The sequence below is a fragment of the Sceloporus occidentalis genome, unplaced genomic scaffold, assembly GCF_023333645.1.
Source record: "Sceloporus occidentalis isolate IW3139 unplaced genomic scaffold, rSceOcc1.0.p SCAF_17, whole genome shotgun sequence".
In the NCBI taxonomy this organism is placed as follows: domain Eukaryota; kingdom Metazoa; phylum Chordata; class Lepidosauria; order Squamata; family Phrynosomatidae; genus Sceloporus; species Sceloporus occidentalis.
The window spans coordinates 14,243,475-14,267,559 of NW_028316997.1; the positions used below are offsets into that span (position 1 = coordinate 14,243,475).

The following is a 24,085-nucleotide window of genomic DNA, read 5'->3' on the forward strand; positions in this document are numbered from 1 at the left end:
TGACATGCTCTCCAATTACAATGTTTCAGGAATTCCATGAAATCATGTATTTATTTAAAGGTATTGTTCCACATTAACAAAACATTACTTGTACTCTCTAATGGCTTAACATCGGAATACTGGATGTACAAAAGTCAAAGCTACTGCAGAGATTTTGTAAGAATTGTATAAAGATTGGTATCATGAAAATAAGAAAGCAGTTTTATAAAAACTCGACTATTTCTTCTATGTGCTACAAAGCATTACTGAGAATATTCCTGAATTAGACAAATAGGCAATAGTCAAGCATACCTTGCAACGTGATTAATCACTGGAGCAAAATTTGTAGGGCCATAGAGCTGTACACTTTTCAAACTTCTGTAATAGGCTTCCATCACTCCTTCTATTCCATTACAGTAAGGGTTTTGGGGATTTCCATTCTGAAAGAAAAAAGAAAACGGAATAAAAAAAGGAGAGAAGTAGATAGAGATGTAGACAATTGCAATTAATTATTTAAAACACACAATACTCAAGTAGAGCATGGGTTATAGTAAGAGGCTGCATCTGAGTATGGATAGGTTACCTATGTGGTGTGGTAATATGAAACAGGAATATCATTTCATCCTCTGATTTAGGTTTTAAGTTGCATACAAGTTAATGGCAACCCATCAATTGTTTCAAACATCAAGATCATTTTAGAATAAGTACGGCATTATATTTTCTATATTGCATGGTGTTCTTTGACATGACAGCCTCAAAGATAATTCTAAATTACATTAAACATAACGTGAAGACTGTCAGGAGGAGTGAGATTTATATCTTGATTACTAGCCTTTGCGACCCCTACAAAACTTTGGGCAATGCTCTTGAATGAGCCAAGCTTTCTAAACAAAGCATACTTACAAACAATTACATGTGATGAGAACTACAAAGACCGGTTGGAAGCCCATATGTTCCATGCACACCACATGAAGGGAAATACCACCCCTTTATCTAAAAGATGAATCTCTCACTTATCTAATTAACTAGCTGAAAGCACATAACATTTTACTTTTGTAAGTTGTGATTTAAGATGATATGTTCCCAAAGTCACTAAGTTCTTCAGTATGACCCATTCGGCTGCCAATGTTTGTCTACAGAGATGGCTGCCTATGTGCATGCTTTTATAGACCTGTTAATCAATGGGTGTGGCTGAATCACCCAAACTCAATAATTAGGATGGGTGTCCCTATATCATTGGCCAGTAGTATTGAAAAAAACAACAATATAGGGTAATATGAAAGGGATGGATTTGTCCCTCTAGAACTACAAAAACAATGTGTTGTATTACTGTAATCAGGGAATGTTGCCAAACATAAATTGGGTCATTGTTCAGCAGTGGCACCTGCTGTGTACAAGAAATCCTCAGCAAAATTACAAAAATACAAACAAAATATACTTTAGCACTGGTACTTTACATATTAGCACAAATCATTTTGTTTTATGTATTTCTATTATTCTGAAAGAAGGCCCTAAACGCCCTGAACAAAACAATGTATAACGTATATGGGTGCATCAAATATAGAAAACCATCATGGTGCCGAAGGGGTTAAATCTTCTTGGAAAAAACTCTGATTTACTTAACTATGCAGTATACAGGGGCATCTGAGTCCTTCTCACATGGGGAAAATGCTAGCATGGCCTTTAATAATTAATAATGAATTAAGTTAAAGTCACAATTATTCTGCACACTCTCATGCCAACTTCAGAGAATAAAAAAAAAAATCTGCCAAACCATGTTATACAGTCCAATCAATATATACAAAAACTATAACTGGGGGGCAGGTAGATACAAGTAGCTACTTTCACTCTTGTTAATGGTCCTGATGGATTTAGCAGGTACAAAAGCAAGCTTTTTCATGGTAACTCTCATGGGACGATTTTTCAACCTTCCACAAGCTCTAGTCTATGATCATCAATACTAGTCTTAAAATCTTGCACTCAGCATGGCTTCACAGGAAGGAATCAGGAATCGGTGAGTAGTATATTAATGTCATCCCAGAGATGGTAAAAAAAAGTTCTAGACTCACTGTTTATTGAGTATTTCTGAAGTTCTTTCTTTGATAAGAAAAAGCACATTTATTACTGGTTCCGCCAAAAGCACTAAGCAAAGGGTGCTCCAGGGAGTACGCTGTTTGTGGCTATCAATTCCATTATGGAACGTTATGTAGCACTGTCAACCTAGAAGTGTTAGTGCTCCGTGCTGGGACTTTTAGATCAGTTTGCTGCATTCTGTGTGTCACATCACAGACACTGAGGCAATCTGTCACACAGTAGCATCAATGACTAATGGACAAGTTTCAGCTGAGAAGGTTAACAAAACAAACAAACAAAAAAGCTAACTTATTTTTTAATAGAATTATTCTTGAGGAAGTCTTTTTGTCATGAATATATATATTTTTTTATTTTTTTATTTTTTTAAACGTTTTTATTGTCACTGGGTAGAAAAACCAAAATACAAATTGACAGTAAGTCACGCAGTAAAGTGGAAAGAATACAAGAGTACAGCACTTCCATAGTGGTCATGTAACTGCTAAGGATACAGTGCTAAACAATGGAAAAGCGTACAAACGTCGATTAACGTGACTGGTATCATACTGCATACAGAGTAGCTACAAATTAAAAATGACATGCCAAGTGACACAAATGAAGTTTTCCATTTTTGTTGTGGGGAGAAAGAAAGAAGAGTAAGGCAAGAGAAAAAGAAAGAGCAGGAAGGGAGTAAAGGGTAGATGAGGAAGAGGGGATCGGAGATACCGCCGCGACAAAAGTCAATCGGTAATCACAGGTACAACAATGGGGAGCCAGCAACAGTAGGTAGGAATTTAAGAAGCCAAGGATCCCAAATGGCCGAGAATTTGTGCAACTCGTCACGCAGTTTTGCCGTAATGTGTTCCATAATGATGAGATTCCAGATGGCTGATCGAATGTCGTTTGAAGTGGGGGGGGTAAGCCCTTCCACCTTCTCGCAATAGTAAGCTTGGTCGTAGCACATATTATGTGTATAAGTTTGTGGTTGGACGACGTCAATTTCAGCTCCTCCATGTCCATAACTAATAAAGCCACCTCCGGGGAACCTTGGAGGGGTATGTCTAGTGCTTGAGAAAGCTTTTGAAACGTTTCTTGCCATAACTGCTGGATGAGAGGGCAGGTCCACCAAACATGGAGATAAGTTCCTGAAGCACCGCAGCCATGGGAACAATTCGCAGTGGAGGTCGGGAATATATGAGAGAGACGTAGGGGAGAAAGGTACCAATGTGCCACGACTTTGTACAGCCTTTCCTTTACCACAGTGCAGACCGTGAGCTTATGGATATTGGACGCCGCTTTTCCCCATTTTGCAACTGGAAAGAGTTGGTTGAGATCTGAATGCCAACGCTGTCTATAAGACGGTGGATCGGAGTATCGAACTGTTAAAAGATGGCCATAATACGTAGATATAGCACAATTCAAACGTTGATGTGACACGAAGCGTTTCTCGAATATTGTCAAATCAGCTAGAGTGTGGTTCGCTAACATGGCTAGCAGAAAGTGTCTAATTTGGAGGTAGTGAAAAATTTCCGAGGGCGGTATGTCCAAACTCTCACGCAGCAGCTGAAACGACACAATCCCCTGCTGGCGCACCAAGAGGCCTGCCCTCACCAGTCCCCTATCTAACCACCACCGAAAAGCTTGAGGATCCAAACCTGCTGGGAACGCTGGATTATAAAACAAGGGGGTCAGAGAAGAAGGATCGCCTGCGAGGGAATATCGAAAACGACAGCAGCGCCATAGGCCAAGTGAGGCTCGCATCGTCGTTAGAAGACGGGCTGAAGACCAGGTCGAGGTATCCATCCACAGGAGTTGACTCAGCTGACCAGAAGTGATGAAGCCTCGTTCAATATCCACCCAGGGAAGAGTTCCGTCTGGCAGGGACCAGGCCTCCAACTGCGATAGGCGAGCAGCCAGGTAATACAAATAGAGGTGCGGAGCACTCAGTCTCGTTTACAGTTCCACACAAAACGAAAAACAAAAGATTGAAAGGAGTCCAGGTCGGGTTTGCGAATGGGGATAGGAAGTGCTCGAAACAAGTAAAGAAGTTTAGGGAGAATGTTCATTTTGATCGCATAGAGTTTCCCTAACCAGGAAAAGGAGAATTTAGACCACTGCATAATTTCCTTGCGGAATGTAGACAGCAGCGGCAAGTAGTTCACCTGATACAGTGTCGCTATAGAATTGATAATGTTTACTCCCAGGTACGTGATAAATGAGGGTTTCCATGCAAAGTTGAAGTTGGATGCTATAGATTATTGTATTTCACTCCTCAGATTGATGTTCAAAGCCTCACACTTGGAGTTGTTGACTTTATATCCCGATATGCCGAAAAACGTTTGAAGGATGGAGTATAGCTTGGGAACGGATATGAGAGGGTTCGTTATGGTCAACAAAACATCATCCGCGAACAGGCTGAGCTTCTAGTGGTGGTCATCTACCACCACGCCCGAGACATCCGGATCCGCTCTGACAGCTATTGCCAATGGTTCGAGACAGATGGCAAATAAAAGAGGCGACAGCGGACAACCTTGTCTAGTGCCATTGAGTACACTGAAAGGGGGCGATTCGTGGCCCATAAGTGCAATAGACGCCGTGGGTGAATCATATAGCGCCTGAACGCCTCTAAGAAATCTGCCCCCAAAGCCGAGAGTCCGCATCACCTCCCACATGTAAGTCCAATCAACACACTCGAACGCCTTCTCGGCGTCCAACGGCAAGAGCATCGCCGGCTGAGAGGATGTAGTAACCACTTCAATGAGGTCAAGAGTCCTCCTGATGTTGTCTGGGGCCTTTCGTGTCTGCATTTATGAGGGAGATAGGACGGTAACTCCCACAATTCGCTGGATCCTTCCCCTCCTTGTGAATGACAATGATTCTAGCCGCAAGCATCTCTTTGGGGATAGATGAGCCATCCAGAAACTTGTTATAGAGAGTCAAAAGTTTGTGATGTAGAACCGATGAGAATTTTTTGTAGTAAGTGCCAGGTAAGCCATCCGGTCCCGGAGCTTTGGACGGTTTGATGGAAGAGATAGCCCGTTTAAATTCGTCATCAGTGATGAGGCAGAGGGATTGAGCTCAAGAAGTCGGTAATGTGATCTTTTCCCGATTGGTTAAGGGGCGCTTTGGCTCCATCATACAGCGACTTGTAGAAATCCGCAAACCTCTCCGCTATATCAGTAGGATTTATCGAGGATACCTGTTGGCTAGATTCTGAGATCTAGCTGAAAGTCTGAGATTCTGAAAGCTTATATAATCTCTATGTTGCCCCAAAAACTTTGACGAAAACGAAAGTTTCTCTTGAACTGAAACGGCAATATGCAATTTTCTGACTGTTGTATACAAACACACCAGGTTTCTACCCCTCGCACATTGGGGGCTCAATTAACCATGGTGTATTACATAACACAGTTTTACCCCAAGAGCCGTTATTTATATGGCCACCAGTGTGATTTATGCAGACATAAAAGCTACATATGGAGTGTAATACTGGGTTATCCGTTTCCGTGTCATAGGGTGACCAGAGATCTGAGGTCTTTCTCAATCTTTACGGTTTTCCCTGGAATGTCCAAGAGGAGGTATATCTATTTACTTTGCCTTTTTCAACATACAGAAATGGATTTGAGATGTTGCAAACCATGTGCTGCATAAACTGCAGTGTTTACAGAGAACTTGGGATGTCCCTGTGAATTAATGTACTTTCTGAATTTAGAAGCTGGAGCTTTTGTGGCTTTAGCTGTCTCCATGGATGCTATTTGTGGATGTGAGAGGTAATGAAGGGCAGAATGAAGTGGGTTGTGGCAGCCAATCCTTGGGCTGGCAATATGAACTATAAACAAGGTTCTTGTGTCTTCTTGTTAGGCGTGCCATTCCTCCTCTGTCCAAGAGCTACTGAGTAGCCTGTACAGTGAAGAGGACCTTATCCTACATTTGCTGTAAACACTATATAAAACTGCAAGTATACTAGCCATCTGATTTACAGGAGGATTCTGATCTGGTGGAGATTGGAAGTGTAATGCATACTGTTGAAGACATTGGAAGTCTGGCAGTCATCCATCTACAAATGTAACACAGCTTCACTTATGATATAGGTTGTTAGAAAGTTAAAGATGTGTGCAAAATAATTTAAAGGGGATGGTAACTCTACGTGAAGCTACCATAAAAACTGAAGCTCATCTTGAAATATTTTGTGATTTCCTCTGAGAGCGGAGATGTCGAGCCAGCATAGCACTCGGCTTGTTAGCTTTATCGAAAAATCGCTGTTTCGTAAGGTTGAGTGAATGGAGTACTGCTCTGCTACGTAATAAATTCAATTCTCCTCTCGTCTGTATGATGTCTCGGAGTGTCGCGTCATCCAGGGAACGCTTGTGCTGAGCTTCAAGGAGAGAAAGCTTGTCGGTGAGGGACTTCTCCTCCAAGAGGCGCTGACGCTTGCGGCGAGCGGCCAGTTTGATGAAGGATCCTCTTATAAAGGCTTTGTGAGCCAACCAGACTAAGAGGGGGTCAACCTCAGGCGTTTCATTGAAGTGGAAGTACTCCTGCAGGTCCCTCTGGATGTCACCCCGCACAGATGGATCCGATAATAGAAATTCATCCAGTCTCCAACCCCGGGAAGCAGACGTAGAGTCCGGGAGCCGAAAAGGAGCATTCCACCGCCCCGTGATCGGACCGCGTAATGGGATGAATCGCGGAAGACATGTCTGCTGCGATTAGATTCTGACTGAAGAGGAGGAAGTCAATACGGGAGTAGGAGCCATGAGGATGAGAAAAAAAAAGAATAATCAAGTGTTTTGGGGTGTAGTAGCCTCCAGACATCCACTAGCGCTGTGGTTCGGGCAAAATCTTTGAGATGCCGCGTATTGGGCGATGCGGTCGACGTAGATTGAGGACTCTTCCTGTCCAGGAAAATGTCCCATATCGCGTTGAAGTCCCCGCCAACGATGATACGGTGAGTACGATACTGCATAAGAATGTCTGTCAGACGATGGTAGAAGGATTCATCACCAGCGGAGGGTGCGTAGACATTCAGAAGAACCGTGGGTTGAAGAACCTCATATATATGTATATGTAGGCTATCACTTGACTCCGAACGTCTACAGGTCCTGCGCAGAGGCAAAACCAAGCGACGGTCAAGTAATAGAATGACCATACTGGTCACGGAAATCAACGGCCATCCCAACCAACCCTGTATGTCAACGAGAGCTCCACGTAGATAAGGTAAACACGCGTGTCGAAAACATAAAACACGACGAAAATGGAATTAAACTAGACCCAAATAGTGGCATTCGTGTGTAATAATAAAACAAAAACAAAAATAAAGGGTACAAGCGGAGAATCGCAAAATGAGCAAAATATCAGGGACGAATGTCAGTAAAGACTTAGCTGTCCTGAGCTGTTTGCGTGAAAACCGCAAACCAAAGGAATCGGCTGCGTCTCCGCTGCGTACAAGAATGCCGGAGGATGTGTAGAAACGGGTCTTCATGGAAAGATGAACTCGAAAGTCAACAGGTGAGTATCAAGGTGCAGAGGAAAAATCAGTCCACCTCCTCAGTGAGGGCGAACGACGGGCGGGAGCGCCGTCCTGTAGGGGCATCCGACCACGACGCAGGAACCGCAGCAGAAGCCGATCACTGGGGTCTCTGGCGACCAGGCTGGAGAGGTGGTAGGTCAAGTTCCTTCAGCAGGGTTTCGGCGGCCGATAGAGATTTGATGGTGATGCTTCTATCATCCCTGGAGACTTGCAGGGCAAAAGGAAACCACCAGCGATATGCAATTCCTTGAGCTCTAAGATGATCGGTGAGTGGCTTAAACTCTCTGCGACGCTGCAGGGTCCTGGGCGAGAGGTCCGTAAATAGTTGTATAGCCGAGTTATCCAGCTTGGGAGTGATGGAACGTGCCGCTTTCATCAGTGACATCTTGACAGGAAACTCCCAGAGCTTAGCAATAATGTCCCTTGGCCTGTCCCGGTTGGTAGGTCTCGGACGCAGAGCCCTATGTGCTCTTTCCACTAAAATCTGTTCCGGAGGAGTGTCACGTAGCAGCTGGTGAAATACCTTAGACAGCACGTCAGGAATGTCCAGGAAAGACTCAGGTACACCGCGGATTCGGATGTTATCCCGGTGAGATCTATTTTCAAGATCCTCCTGTGCTTCATGTAGAGAGTGTAATTCGTGGTGTAAGGCCGCAATATCAGACAGCACGCTGCGTCTTGTGTAGTGTGGTGTGGTCTCTCTGGGTCGGTGCGAAGGCCGTTGTCCAAAATATCCCGTTTCAGGTCTTTCATTTCGGATCTTATCTGATCCATGAGTTCTTGCTTTACCGTAAGAACTAAGTTCTTGATATCAGCTATGTCTTGTTTGGAGCATGCTGATTCCGCCGCCATGTCGACTTGTAGGTCTAAGTGCGCAGGCAGAGAGGGAGAGGGACTTGGAACAGTTTGCAATTTTCTGTGGAAAATGTCCGGTACTGGCGTTTTCTTTGCAGACTTCCGAGCTCCACCAGGCATGCTGCGGACTTTCCCCAAGTCGAGGAGAAAAATAAAGAGCCGATGAGGGTGCAAAACCGTAGCCTATATAGGGCAGGATGGGAGAGCAGCACAACTATGCGACCATCTTGTCCCGCGGCCGGCCACGCCCCCGTCGTCATGAAACATAGCAAATATAAGGATATTCTGCTTTGGAGAGCAGCGGAGAAACGAATATACCAGATAATGTTTCTTACTTAAAAACGCTATGTAAAAATATGCCATTAAGTTACTAGGTAATGGCTGCCTTTCAAAAAAAATGGGATTTGCTGGAGTCAAATAAGGATAACATTGTTGGAAAGAAACTTAATACATCATGCAACAATTACAGAAATGACGGTGAGGTTAGATGAGCTGCCCGGAGAGGAAAACAGGATGCTTCTCACTAATTACATAACCTCCAGGCAAATGGCTTATGAACATATGAGAACTGTGACTTGATTAGAAGAAATACAGTACAATATAATTACAACTGTATAATAATTTGGAGACCATTAGAAGAGAACATAAAGAGATTAATTTAAGATGCCCTGAAGTAAAACATAGTTGTTCGTTATTGCCAGTCATGGTTTACTGTAAACTATTTACTGTTTTCTGTCTTTGATATTTATGACTAGAGCCACTAAGTTTTGTTCAGATCAAAGCCATCACTCTATGCATGTTCACTTTGGTTTAGTTAACAATAAATCATAGATGAAATGAAACCTATCATTGTGCAGGGTAAGCACATGTTCTTTAAGACACTTGGATCAGTGGCAAAAAAATCAGCGGGTCTTCATGTCAACCTAAGGCTAGGTTTCCACTTGGGTTTTTGTCCTGCGTTATTTTCTTGATGAAAAACGCCAAGAAACCTGCCACTGCATTTTCCTGCGTTTTGGCGTTTTTGCCTTTCTGTGGAAATAGCTTTTTTGACCTTAGGCAATTTTTCCAGCCTTTACACATTAGAATTTTCACCCAGCTAAAAGGGATTAGGATAAATGGCAAGTATCTGCCCCCTCCTGATGTCATTTCCTTGGTAGAGTTCTACTTAAACACGCCCTGGCGGACCCTTTTGTCTCTTTTCTGTGGTTTGTAAGGCATGCTTTATTCCGAAATCTAGGAAGATTGGCCCCAAATGACGGTGGAAATTGTTTGCTGTTGCTTTTTGCAAGCAGGATCCAGTTGGCTATGTTTGTTTGTAATGCCATGTTTGTTCCAAATGGTGTAAAATTCAATATGAACTTTGTTTTGTGTGAAACTGTTTGTTTCCAGCCTATTTCTCATAGGACACACAGATACTGGGTCCATCCTCTGCATTGTAACTGTGAAAAAAAAAATTTCATGGCGTTTTTTCTCTCCCATAGACTTCTATTGGAGAAAAACGCCAAGATTTCCTTGCAAAAAACGCCAGAGTGTCAACATGCTGCGATCTTGAAAAACTGCCACAGAGCCCAAAAAAGCAGAAAAACACCAAAGAGGACTAAAAAAATGCCAAACAGAAAAACGCCAAGTGGATATGGCATTGTGCAATTTCCTATTGAAGAACAGCTAACATCTGGCCGCAGCGTTTTTTCACTAAAAAAACGCTGTGTGGCTGAATTGGCGTTATTATGGGCGTTTTTAGCAAAAAAAAAACCCAAGTGGAAACCTAGCCTAATGCAGGCACTCGATTTAGTTTTTTTCCCCACAGGCTTTGATTTTACACTGTTCTACCTAGTGTAGGCTTTTTTACACCCATAACAGCCTACGACTAAAATAGTTCAACTGTTTAGTATTCCAGGTATCGGAGCCAACAGCAAAGGTAAACTGTCTTTAACACTGGGTTAGCATGGTGATAAAGTTGTGTTGTGAGTTATTGCTTAATTCTGTGAATAATCAAACAGGTGCACTTAATGCATTTTAAAACAAACTCTTACCAAAGCAAATTCATGACATACTCTTCCATCAGGTGGCAACTTTGCTCCAAATCCTAATGCAGGAAACATTTTATCACTATCATAATCCTGAATAATCTCTCCAACTGCCTTTAGTGCCATGCCATATGCATTAAGCTGATAAGGATTCATATAATGCAAAGAAGTGGGCTGTGCAGGGTTACCTGTTTAGAAATAAAGGTTATATTAATCACATAAATTGAATGTGGATGGTCTGAATTTTCAATCAACACAAACAAGCATCTGTATCAATGCTCCCCTATAAGAAAAACAATATTGAAGAGAATGGTCACAAATTGTACATGGTCTTTCTGAGACATTGATAAATTTAAGTATCAGAAAAAAAAACCTATCATCATTAACCAGCAGTTTTGATATTTTAAGAACTATCTTGACCAGGCATAGTCAGTAGAAAATCTATACAAGGGCACTAATGTGAATGACCAATAAAATAAGGACTTTTAAGGACAGCATTCAGGTGCCCTACACTCCCCAAAGATCTCCATGGAGTCTTGCCGAAATAAGTATATAACACAAGCGGCAAAACGTTGGAGATCTCCGTGGGCAATGATGAATAAAGGTTCAAACTCCACAGCATGCAAACATTTCTATGTTATTGTAGATTTAATCCACCACATAGTAAACAGCAGCAAGGTTACACACCCCTGAAAGGAGACAAAGTGATGAACATCAAACACGTTTAGCACTATACTTAGCATTTAGTCATAGGCATATATCACAAGACCTAATAGATGTTTATATACTATCTAAAATGTACATCACCCGTCACATCTTTTTGAATATTAGTGTCATTAACAGGTAATGTCAAAGTTAAACACCCATTATAATTAATGTAAAAAAAAAAAGGGGGGAGCAAAGGCTAAACAAAAAACATAAAAAAATAATCTCTTGAGTTACCATAAATACCAGGAGAAGCGACTGAAAATATATATATAACTGCATTCAGTTTTATAGATAGAATTGCCCCAAAATATACAACTATTAAATTATAATTATTAAATAAATGACAAAGTATTTATTGCCACTTAAAAAGCCTAAGATCTGATATTGGTCACAATAGCAGACAAAGGCTTTGTTTGACATCATGACTTTAAGAGCCACATTTGTTCATGCCAATATAGCTAAGCCAAGTCTTTTTCTTCTTTATCCCATCTTGATAAAATGATGATGACAAAAAGGAACCTAAAGACCTAATCTTTCGAGCACTAAATCATATATTAGATGTCAAGATTTTGTTCTATAGTGGGTCCAAATGCAAAAGAGAAGGTTTTTATTTCAGCAAATAAACAATATTTTAATATTCTGCACAATAGTACAACAAATTAGATTCATTTAAGGGTTGCTTGGTCTCCTTACACTATGATAAATCCTTAAATGTCTTGTTTTTAGCTATATTAAAACCCTACTCTAAATCGGGACAATTTTAGCTATAAAATTTAATGTAGTTTTTTTTTTTTTTTTTTTATATATTTAATACGAATATGTCAATTTTCGGTAGCTAGACTGTTTTCCTTCAAGGTGTTTTATATTAATTATAATGGGTGTTTAATTTTGGAATTACCTGTTAATTACACCAATATATAAAAGGGTGTGGTTTGTCATGATACAGGCAATGGTCATTTTGGGTCATAGATATTATATCTAAGCATCTATGAGATCTAGCGGATATATGCATAAGACTAAGTATAGCACAAAATGAGTTAGGTGTTCATCACATTGTCTCCTTTCTGAGCTGTGTAACCTTGCTGCTGTATACTATGTGGTGGATTAGAATCTATAGCACAATATCAATGTTTGCATACTGTGGAGTTTGAACCTTTACTCATTATTCCTTGCTATCCAACTTTGTGTATGAATAGTCATTCGTGGATCAGGGAAATCTAGTCGAGTATAATCATGTTTTACATGTACGGTGTAGAAATCAAACAAACAAAAAAGTTTGTTACAAGATACACCATACACAACTCTTCTCTCTGATACTATACTAAAATAAGATACAATACTAATATGCTTATTTCATTTTAATCAATGGGATTGAATCAGCAACAGCCAATCACATGTATGCTAAACACTGATGTTTTGCTAACTTACATTAAATTAGCTTATGCTAAGGGGAGAGCTACTAAGCATGTTCAAGTAGTTACATACCAATGCTTCCTGGTTTCAGTAGAGGCAGTCAATGGAGGAAGAAAATGAGATGAAAGTCATTTTCTAACTCTTGTAACTAACCGCATGCTCCAATCGGCATGTACTAAAATGCATTGGAGTCTATGCAAAACAGACTACAACATGCATTAAAAGTACCAATTTGGGGACTGTTATTAGAAATAACCTTAAGAAATAGAAGACAATTGTGTAATTCTTGTCCAGAGAAAATGTACCCGAGAAAAATTCTGGTTAGAACAGAAATAATTTCATATTCTACTTGCTTATTTTTTTTATTTTATTTTTTTACTTTAAGACCGTCAGTTTTCTATATTTAGAAAGTCTACTGTTTTTTCATGCTGTGTGCACCTGCTGAGATATGAAAGTTACTGTTGCTATTGGAAAGCTTTCCAGTACTGTGGATTTGTCAAGAAATATTTAGAAAATGACAATTTTATTCTTGTTATATTTCATGTTGCAATTCTAAAATTAGCAGTTCTCATTGATCCTGTGTAATATTGATTTTTGCCAATATGAGCCTAGTGCTTTTTATTCCAATATTAGACTGTTAGCTCAGCCAGAAGGGCTGAAACGTCTATTTCCAGTGCTTGGTGTAAGGCTGCGGTATTGACATTTTTTTCATTACACTCACTAAAACCAGTTAAAAGATAGAAACATTTGTAGACATAAATCTGTGGATTTTTTGTACAACTCCAAAATCTTGTGTTTGGTATTGTCCAACTTGTGCATTTCTTTATTAAATTATTATATGGCAGGACAAAATGAGGAGGCAGATACATATTAAATTGAAACACAATAATTTCACGTTTCTCATATGCAGAATAGACAACTAAAGCCAAAGATCATTCATATGCTTATTATAACCGTTTACAGCTTTCTGTGACAGGACAGTACCTCAAGGAATACAATGTTAACCTATGTATGTCAGGAATACCTTCTGAAAGCTAGTTTTGTTTTGTTTTCTTGAGTCTCTCTCTATCTATATTATATATATATACCGTATTTGCTCGATTATAAGATGAGGTTTTTTCAGAGCAAATGCTCTGAAAAATACCCCTCGTCTTATAATCGGGGTCGTCTTATAATCAGACCTCAAATAGGTCTGACTATGAGACGACTAAGATCCAGATCCCCCGCAGCTGCAGGGGACCTGGATCCTCCTGTCCCCACCCCCCGCCCCACTTACCGGTACTTCTGAGTCCCCGGTGTGTAGCTGGGGCAGCGTGTAGGTGTCCACTGCAGCAGGAAGGAGGTGTGGCTAGCAGCGGGGGTTGTCTGCGTCCATCGCGCAGACCTTCCCCGGCTGTCAGAGATCAGAGTTCCCCGCACCGGTGCTAAATGGGGGGCATAAGGCATTTCTGGAGGCAGAGTGCTCTGTGAAATGCCTTTTAACCCCCTTAATGCCACTCTGCCTCCAGAAATGCATTTTTAACCCTCTATATGCCACTCTGCCTCCTGAATGCCTTAAACCTCCCTATATGCCACTCTTCCCCATAATACGCCTTTTAACCCTCTGCCAGAGTGGCATATAGGGGTATAAGGCATTTCTGGAGGCAGAGTGGCACATAGGGGGTCAAAAGGCATATCATGGGGCACAGTGGCATATAGGGTTAAAAGGCATATCATGGGGCACAGTGGCATTTAGAGGGTTAAAAGGCATGTCATGGGGCACAGTGGCATATAGGGGGTATAAGGCATTTCTGGGGCAGATGTGCATAACTGGGGGGCAGGTTGGAAAATAGAAGGAAATAAAACCAAAATATTTTTCTCAATCATAGCTTTTATTTAAAAAAAAAATATAGTTTAGATGAATTAACATGTACTGGTAAAACTTTTTTCCTATAGGGTCGTCTTATATTCAGGCTTTTTCTTTTTTTCCTAAATTAATATTCAGATTTGGGGGGTCGTCTTATAATCAGGGTCGTCTTATAATCGAGAAAATACGGTATATATATGCACAATATGTCTGTTTTTTATGTTTCAGCATTATGTGCATATCATTCTAGACAGCTGTCAAAGTTAAGCGTACTCAAAGTACATTCGTGTTGTAGCGTCACCAAGAAGACGCTCTCATCATATAGAGCCATAACTAGGGATATTGGCGCCTGGGGCAAGGTTAGGGGTCATGATGGGCTGATGTCACATCCGCTTTCCAGAGGGGGATTTGAAGCACAAGGAAGTGGAGAGAAATTGCTTTTGGGCAACTCATGTGCACCCCTCACCTTGCCACCACTGGGGCAGCTGTCCTTCTTAACCTATAGAAATCACAGCTGTTTCATTACTTCAGTAAGAGCATTTTATTGATATTACATCAACAATACCACACATTTAAATTAAACGCACGCAGTACACTGTGTCTGTACTATCACAGAGAAGAGTCTAAATAGTTGGCCGTGAGAAGTAATCATCTGTCTGAATGCCACTACATATGCAGTCATATTTCAAAACAAACAACCGCTATTGAGTAAGACACCAAATTTAACATAACATGGAAGCCATTCCATGATAGATTAAGATATATTTTTTTTTTTTTACATTTTGTTTTACAAACTCTGCCTGGGATGTTTTCATTTTACAAAGGAAAAAACAAAAACGATATCTTACTGCATATATAACACTGGTGATGCTGTGTGCATGTTGTGCAGGATCTCATCTACTGGTATTAGCCATTTACAAATGCACAGACTGGCAACCTAATTAGGGGAAGATCTTGAAATCTAACTGTTTTACATTTATAACTCTTGTAAGAAATTGAATTGGAGTCTGGAATCTAGGACTGATGTTAATAGGATTCAAAGATAGGATCCAGATAAATTCAGTGCTACGTTTGTGGCACGCTGGAGGATTAGGTGATCCATAATATTTGGTGCCAATTTCCCTCTGTGAGCAGCCAACATCAAGAATCCCCAGTTATGACAATGGTGGCACAGCAAGGCCAAAAGCAGGAGGATGCTTTGTGGGCAATCCAGATCTTTCAGCAATGATGTGGCAGAAGTCATGATCAATCTCTTCCTTGCCAGCCCCGTTACCGATTTATCAACATAAAACATACTACAATGGATGGGATACTGGTGAAACACATAATTGAACTCTAAGCACTGGAGACACCGGAGAGATGGTTCACAAGCCATTGAACTAAAATCCTAAATCTTTGTTAAAGAGAGTATTTATGGTATTATAGTATTAGGGTAAATATGCCGAAAAGCACTAGCACTTTTAAACACACTCTTTATTCTCAAACTATTTTAGATTTCTAGATTATATATTTAAAATAAAAGCAAACAAAAAAACTACTTAAAGCTGTGTTTAGAATGAATTATATAAAATGTTAATGACATATTCCCGTTAAAAACAGCAATTACATTTCAGTTATTAAAAAGGTAAATCCTAAAATCAGTTGCATAATAACATTACACAGTTTTAATCTCTTTTCCACTTACCATTTGATGCAGTAAAATCTATGGCAACTGTGAAATTGATTTGTGTCCTGTGAATCAAAATAAGAGGTTGTTTGTTATAGTATTATGCCTCTGCTATGCCGAATAACACCAAAGGCATTTTAACAAAAAAGTAATAACATTCATTTATCATACTGGGACTGTAATAATGAACTTCTCATTTTCTTAATCATTTTAAGATGTGGATTTGGTATAGTTAAAGGTAAATCATCAAGACTAATTGTTTTTTGTCCATTTTTTACGTAATGACACATAATCCATCATAATAATAATAATTGGCAGTCAATGTGTTATTGACTGAAGAAATTCAGCATTCAGGGCTCTGTTTTATCTTTCTACGTTCATTGTCTCTTCCCTTCTGAAGTAAAAACACTGTGCACAAGTAGCATACTTGGGGGGGGGGTGATCCACCCTGGATGCCACTCATCAGCGGTATGCCACTCTGGCACACAGAGGACCCAAGTCTACCTTCTCCACCGACCACTTCCGTGTCTCTGTTCCCACAGCTGTGCTTCTTCTCATGTCTTCTTTCATTCTCCATCCAATTATCCCCGGTGTCTGCTCTGTTGACCAGGCCTCCCAGAGCCACAGCACGCAGACAGCCTCTTGTGTACGTGGATTCTCTGTCCTTTACAGGAAGAGATCTGCAAGGCCTGGTCAGCAGAGCTGATGAAGAAAGAAGACAGAAGAAGATGCAAAAGAAGCAGAGCTGCAGGAGACTGGAACACAGAAGTGGTTGGCAGAGAAGATTGAGTGCAAGTGAGTGTGAGGGACCATGAGTGAGAACAAGCGAGAGCCAGGGAGAATATGTGTGGGTATGTTTAATGGAACATCTTCATAGGCGCACAGAGGTGCTTTGTCAACAACCATCACTCCTGAGTTCCGTTGTGCTAATCCAAGTTTAAGTTTAAAAGGCTAATTGGTCATTAGAAAACCCTTTGCGATAATGTTACAGCTCCTTGAAAACAGCTAAGTGGCCCCAAACCATTGAACAGGTGTGTTTATGTATATGTGTGTGATATACATACAGTATCTCATTTTTGTAAATATTTTATTATATTTTTTCATGTGACAACACTGACGAAATTACATTCTGCTACAATGTAAAATAGTGAGTGTACAGCCTGTATAACAGTGTAAGTTTGCTGTCCCCTGAAATGTAACACCTTGGCAACAAAAGAGAGTACTGCCCTAAGTGAAAATGTCCAAATTGGGCCCAAATATTTTGCGTGGCCACCATTATTTTCAAGCACTGCCTTAACCCTCTTGGGCATGGAGTTCACCAGAGCTTCACAGGTTGCCACTGGAGTCCTCTTCCACTCCTCCATGGAGGACATCACGGAGCTGGTGGATGTTAGAGACCTTGCGCCCCCCTACCTGCCATTTGAGTATGACCCACAGATGCTCAATAGGGTTTAGGTCTGGAGACATGCTTAGCCAGTCCATCACCTTTACCTCCAGCTTCTTTAGCAAGGCAGTGGTAGCCTTGGAGGTGTGTTTGGGATTATCATCATGTTGGAATACTGCCCTGTGGACCAGTCTCTGAAGGGAGGGGATCATTCTCTGCTTCAGGATGTCACAGTACATGTTGGCATTCATGGTTCCCTCAATGAACTGTAGCTCCCCAGTGCCGACAGCACTCATGCAGGCCCAGACCATCACACCATGCTTGGCTGTAGGCAACACACACTTTTCTTTGTACTCCTCACCTGGTTGCTGCCACACACACTTGACACCATCTGAACCAAATAAGTTTATCTTGGTCTCATCGGATGACAGGACATGGTTCCAGTAATCCATGTCCTTAGTCTGCTTGTCTTCAGCAAGATGATGCAGGCTTTCTTGTGCATCATCTTTAGAAGAGGCTTCCTTCTGGGACGACAGCCAATGCAGTGTGCGGTGTATGGTCTGAGCACTGACAGGCTGACCACCCACCCCTTCAACCTCTGCAGCAATGGTGGCAGCACTCATACGTCTATTTCCCAAAGGCAACCTCTGGATATGACGCTAAGCACGTGCACTTAACTTCTTTGGAGTGGAACCTGTCCTGTGAAACCGCTGTATGGTCTTGCTCACCATGCTGCAGCACAGTTTCAGGGTCTTGGCAATCTTCTTATAGCCTAGGCCATCTTTATGTAGAGCAACCATTCTTTTTTTCAGATCCTCAGAGAGTTATTTGCCATAAGGTGCCATGTTGAACTTCCAGTGACCAGTATGAGAGAGTGTGAGAGCGATAACACCAAATTTAACACACCTGCTCCCCGTTCACACCTGAGACCTTGTAACAGTAACATCACATGACACCGGGGAAAGAAATTGCTAATTGGGCCCAATTTGGGGTGTACTCACTTTTGTTGCCAAGGTTTAGACATCAATGTGTTGAGTTATATTTGAGGGGACAGCAAATGTACACTGTTATACAGGCTGTACACTCACTACTTTACATTGTAGCAGAGTGTCATTTCTTCAGTGTGAGGGGTGTACTCACTTTTGTGAGATACTGTATATGTGTATATATATATATATATATATATATATATATATATATATTTTTTTTTTTTTTTTTTATTTTTTTTCTTAGTTCAGGTGAGCTGTATGTTTAAAATACATCAGCAGTGCATACTTTGGAACAAATATATTAATTTGATGTTCCCTTGTTTTCTCTAGTGTCTTTTGTCATTAGAACACTGTGTGGCGTCTTTGAAGGTCATGAAGCATTTGTAAAATCAGATCATCCTGCTAAAAGCGTAAAGTGTTTTCAACAACCAAGGAGGCCAGGATGTTGCCTGGAAACTACATCTACAAAGCTATTTTTATGACAAGAAGCCAGGAAACAACTATTTACGCTATATTACTAAACAGAAAATGCAACAAGTTCTATATGCCAGTGCATATACGTCTATTGGGTACGATTTAGATAAACTAGGTATCAGAGTAACTCCACAGGTTTTTAGAAAATGTTTCACAAGGTATTAAAATGTCAATTCGTGCATCGTCCTCAACATTCCGATTCTACCGAGCAAAAATGTATTAAACCATGTCAAACACTCAGCACTGCCTAATGGACTGTAAACACACATTTCTATCAGTAAGCAGATAGAGAGACGTGCATATACATATCTCTATATCTGCCTGTCTATATATATATATATATATATATATATATATATATATATATATCTCCAGCCACAAAACCATAACACCAACTTTGTGTTTGAATACAAAGCACTTTACATTCACCTGGAGGAAAAGTCGGCGCAAATTTAAAAGCTTTTAGCAAAAAAGAGAGGTCAAACCAGTGCAAGAAGAACATGCAATATGGAAAACCGATTTATATCTGCCAACATCATGTGATAATTATATTGACACAAATGCACTTTTTATGCATTTTCATATATATGTGAATGTGAAATAAAATTTTACTAATTATATTTCTTAATAAAAATAAGTCTTTGAACAAGACATATTTAAAACTATTAAACTTTGACTATTCTAAACATGTTCAGTAAGCATAACGTTCAATAATCTATATCTGTCCTGCAGTGGTGCTTGAGAAGTTTACAAGCTGACTTCAGGTGTATGTAGTGTTACAATTGTTTTGTTTAAAACATGGAGCCATCATATACATGGCAGCCTCCAGGTCTGTAGATAAAAGGAGTTTATTGGAACAAAATAAGACCAATATCTGCTTAGGCATACAGCACTGTATTGTACACTCTTAAGCAAAATGCATGTCTTACCATTATAGCTAGGAGAACTTGTCCCTACAAGATATGCAAGTAAAAAGGATGGACGACTTTAGCTTATACAAGTAATCCATGTCAATTTATTTATGTGTGTCAGGTTTGGTGTATATGAGTCAGAGTATGTACCCATGCCTATGAATATCATACATATATGATTATAGTGTGTATACAATGATTAATGTGCACCAATGTATGTATTCATATGCATTTAGACTTCTTGTTGTGATGTACATGTCTATTTAAATATGGGTGTACCACATCCCGGTGTAAAAAGACATTGGATGTGAAGCCTAGCCTTATTTTTTTTGGTGTTGGTTAAGCTCCCTCTGTGCTTGCGATCTCAGGATGGCAACTCAAATGTCATGCACACTAACACGCCAACATTACATAAAAGGAAGCCTGGCACCTTCACAGCTTTGTAATTACCTAAACACAACATTAATGTAAAGGTCACTAAACAGATAATGACAAATCTGCTTATAGCAAGTGTCTAATCGTCTCAATAAACACTCAAGTGTACCGTCCAACTGCAGACATGGGAGGTACACTACATCTCTTTCAGACTAAAATCCCTGCAAAAAACTGATTATTGTTAAAAGTAGTGGGAGTATGTTTCACAGTTCTGACATTTATGATCGAACGCAGATACTGTTCTATATTTAGTTTCAGCAGAGGATTTTCTGCTGTGAAAGAAAAGACAGTACAAGAATTCAGACACATTTGATTCATACAAATGTTCTTCATTCAGTATATAAATAAAATGAAAATATTGTTATGTGAATATAATAAATTGTTATAGTCTAGCAGCTAAACATCTCTATTGCCATATCTCACTCTAACTGTCCACACCAGGGCTGTAAGATCTATGGGCCAAGTAGGGCATCCCCAAAATCAGAGATCCCGTCCCAGGTGCAAGGAGCCGTAGTCACAGCTCTGGTCCATGCAACACGACCTGAATAGACTCCAAACGCACCCTCTCAGGTCACTGAACATTACCGTCCAGGTAAAACAACACACTCTAAAGCCATTAAACTCATAATAATGAAACGGAACAGATCTGCGCAGGAAGGTTGGTTATTTGCGGTTCATTTAGGATATGGCTACTGGAATGGCAGCCATTTTGATGTTTTAGAGAGAGATAAAGCAGCCGTATCTTGCAGAATACAATTTTCTGGAGTGTTTCTTATTAAGGCTTGATTCATACCACAAACGTCTGTAAAAAAATTGCCTTATTCATCATGCTTTTTAGAAGCTCAAAAACCAAGAAAAGGAAAATCAGTGCAACTCGATAATTATGTTTAATTACTATGCAAATGGAAGATGAAATCTTCCATGAATTAATTTTAAAATGTTGGTAAATATGGCAAAGATATGAGCAGCCCATGGTGCTGATGAAAGAAACAATGCAAAGTGATTATATTTTACATGCTCTGTTTCCTTCTTTGACTTCAATGGCATCTACGACAAAAACGATTTTTGACAAGTGATTCCGAGAACCGGCAAGCTTGCTGCGAGCTTAACATGAGTTCTAAATTGGATTGCTGCTTTATCACAAGAAGGGCTATGATGCACAGTTTGCGGTGCATAGTAAAAGCATATCTTTCAATTAACTACCTTAACTCTTGCTGTTCTTTGTAACCTAGAGGATACTATTCTTGCTAATAAAAATATAATTAAGACCCTTAGCCGTGAAAGAGTTTTCTATCTCTCCCTCTCTCTGAGTGGCCATTTGGCAAACTGGCAAACTGGCGCAGGTGACTTATTGCCACTTACCAGGCAAGTGTAAAAGGCAAGCATACCGTTGCACATATCCAGGTAGCACATACTGCATTCCCCAAAAAGTGTATAAAGATAGAAAAATACACATACTTTTCTACTTCTAGAAGCCTTACACAGTTACATAAAAAATGTTTTTCTAACAGCACTCCTTACAACACCAGTTTTCCTATTTGATCATCTGAAAGGTTGTGAGGCATATTCACCTAGCTCAAATAAATAAATGGCATTTATTGCATGTATCGGAGTAGTCAGAGATTTCTGGTGGCAATATGTAGTTTGGGGCTACAGCCTAGTAATCTGTACTTTATAGCCATTGATCATATTTGGTTTAGTTTACTTCACCAAACATGAGCACATATTAAAGCGCTGAGGGTACTAAGAAATACTTCTATTCCCAGTATATGTTCCTGTCATGCATCATCTTTGTGAGTACTGCAATAGACCTTTTCTTGACTTGCTACAGTGCGACTTCTGCAAATCTAGAAGACCAGATGCGACTTTAGGTGAAAATGTACTTTTAACAAGTCCAGGTGATTTATCAGGCAGGGAATTGGTGGTCATTAAATGTGATCACTGGTGTGAAAAACTATAAGAAACTTCTGTGTTCAGGATCCTGCAAACTAAGAATTTCAGGAATTTTGTATCATTCCAGTGAAGCTTTGGATATCACAATTTAGACTTACACAAAAACCAGTAAAAAAAAAAAAATTTTATAATTAGGGTACCAGTAAAAAAAATAGATGAAAGGTAAAAAATGGAAGCTGCTGCATGAACTATTCAAAGCAAACGGGTTCAAACATGTGTGAGTTTGCTATATTTCGTTGTTTACAAATGAAATCATAAGATGATAAATTATATGGCAATTACATGAAAAAAAAACGAAAAAAAACAACTTTAAAAGCAACACTTACCCTCCTTTAATATAGTCAAGAAATGAAACTTCTGTTTCGACCAGAAAGGAAAGCAATGTAACCTAAAGCAGATAAAAGAACCAATATAAGTTTAACAGAATGAGGGTCACCTAATAAGTAAATATAATAAACACTTTGAACCAACTTATCAGGGGGGCACTCATCTGAGCCTCCTTTTTGTGCCATTTCTATAGGATTAAAATGGACTAAAACACATTGGCCTTAATCAACAAAATATTCATTCCTAAAAAAAATACTTGGGAAAAACATTAGTGGTTATGTTTCTGTTTGCTCTACTGAGATGCTTTATCTCAAAACGCATCTGGTCTTCTGTTTTCCTTTTGCCTGTCCAGGCCCCCGTTTAAGGGAAGGTTAACGGGGCTATGATTTTAAAATTAACTTGGGTGAAATGGTAACATTTTGAATTTTTACCTTGTTTCAATTTGTATGTGTATTGAGAATGACTTGCCATCTAGTTAACGTTTCACGGTTACTTCCCTAATCCCTTTACCTGTGTTGCGTGTTCGTTGTATGTGTGATTAGATCAGTCAGGTGTCGATGCTGTCTGTGTAATCTCTTGCCATTACGTTATTTGTTAATTATGTGAATCCTTTCCTGTTTATATCAATATCAAGCAGAGCAGCTACCCATCTTGTAGCAGTCTTACAACACCCAGTGGATCCCCTTGGTTCCCATTACAATAATATAAAAGGAGGAAGAATTACACTGGAATATAAATGGACAGGTCACTAAAAGCCAGCGAATAGGTGCTGTGTAATATTCTGGATGTTAAGCCAGCATAAATAAATGATCTACTTTGTCTCCTGCTTTTTCTCAACATTTAGCTTTGGACTGTATCTATAAATCATTTCTTACATACTACTGTCATCAGAGAATCGCAGCATGGAGTTTTAAGTCTACAAAGATGCAAAAAAACCATCAAAAGCGCACATAAAATATTTTTTTCCCTTTTACAGGGACTTATAGCGTGGGGAGCGTATTATATAAATTAACATGACCACTATGTAAAGATTTCCAGAAAACGTAGTTCAAAATTAAGCATGCATAAGTACATATTATTCCAGAGCTTTTGTATATTTAAAGTATTTGTTATTTAAAAACAAGACATTGTTCCAGAGCATACAAAACTCTCCTGGTGAAACTATTGTATGATACTATAACATATTTTTAGCAAATGATCTTAATCTATATTTCCTGCCTCTTTTTCTGAGGAGGTAGTTATATTAGAGGTTAAAAAAAAAAAATAAAAAATAAAAAAATAAAATAAAAAAAAAAGACTTTTTGTTTACATTTTTTATCGCATTGCCCTAAAAAGTCAAAAATTGCTCATTTTGCTTCACCTAAGTAAGCATGGCATTTCACCGTGGCTGTTACTAGGCGGTTAATTTCCTATAAATTTGCACCTTAAAATGTTTTATTCTTTACTAGACGAATGCAAAAAGCACCCCAAATTTGCAAAAGGGGAGAGGTATTTTTTTTTACTAGCAAATATTCTAAA

The 24,085-nt window shown here is 39.6% G+C and overlaps 1 protein-coding gene across 1 annotated transcript in view; it reads right to left on the reverse strand.

Annotated features, from left to right (window-relative positions):
- The window catches only part of LOC149302870 (copine-8-like), a 106,420-nt gene that overhangs the window by 13,915 nt on the left and 68,420 nt on the right, over positions 1–24,085 (reverse strand). The window contains exons 13-16 of the mRNA XM_089482030.1: positions 22,567–22,628; positions 16,113–16,159; positions 10,468–10,649; positions 292–419 (exon numbers count right to left, since the gene is read on the reverse strand). Of these exons, the coding sequence (XP_089338156.1) occupies positions 292–419; positions 10,468–10,649; positions 16,113–16,159; positions 22,567–22,628 (419 nt within the window). The remainder of the gene's footprint in view (positions 1–291; positions 420–10,467; positions 10,650–16,112; positions 16,160–22,566; positions 22,629–24,085) is intronic.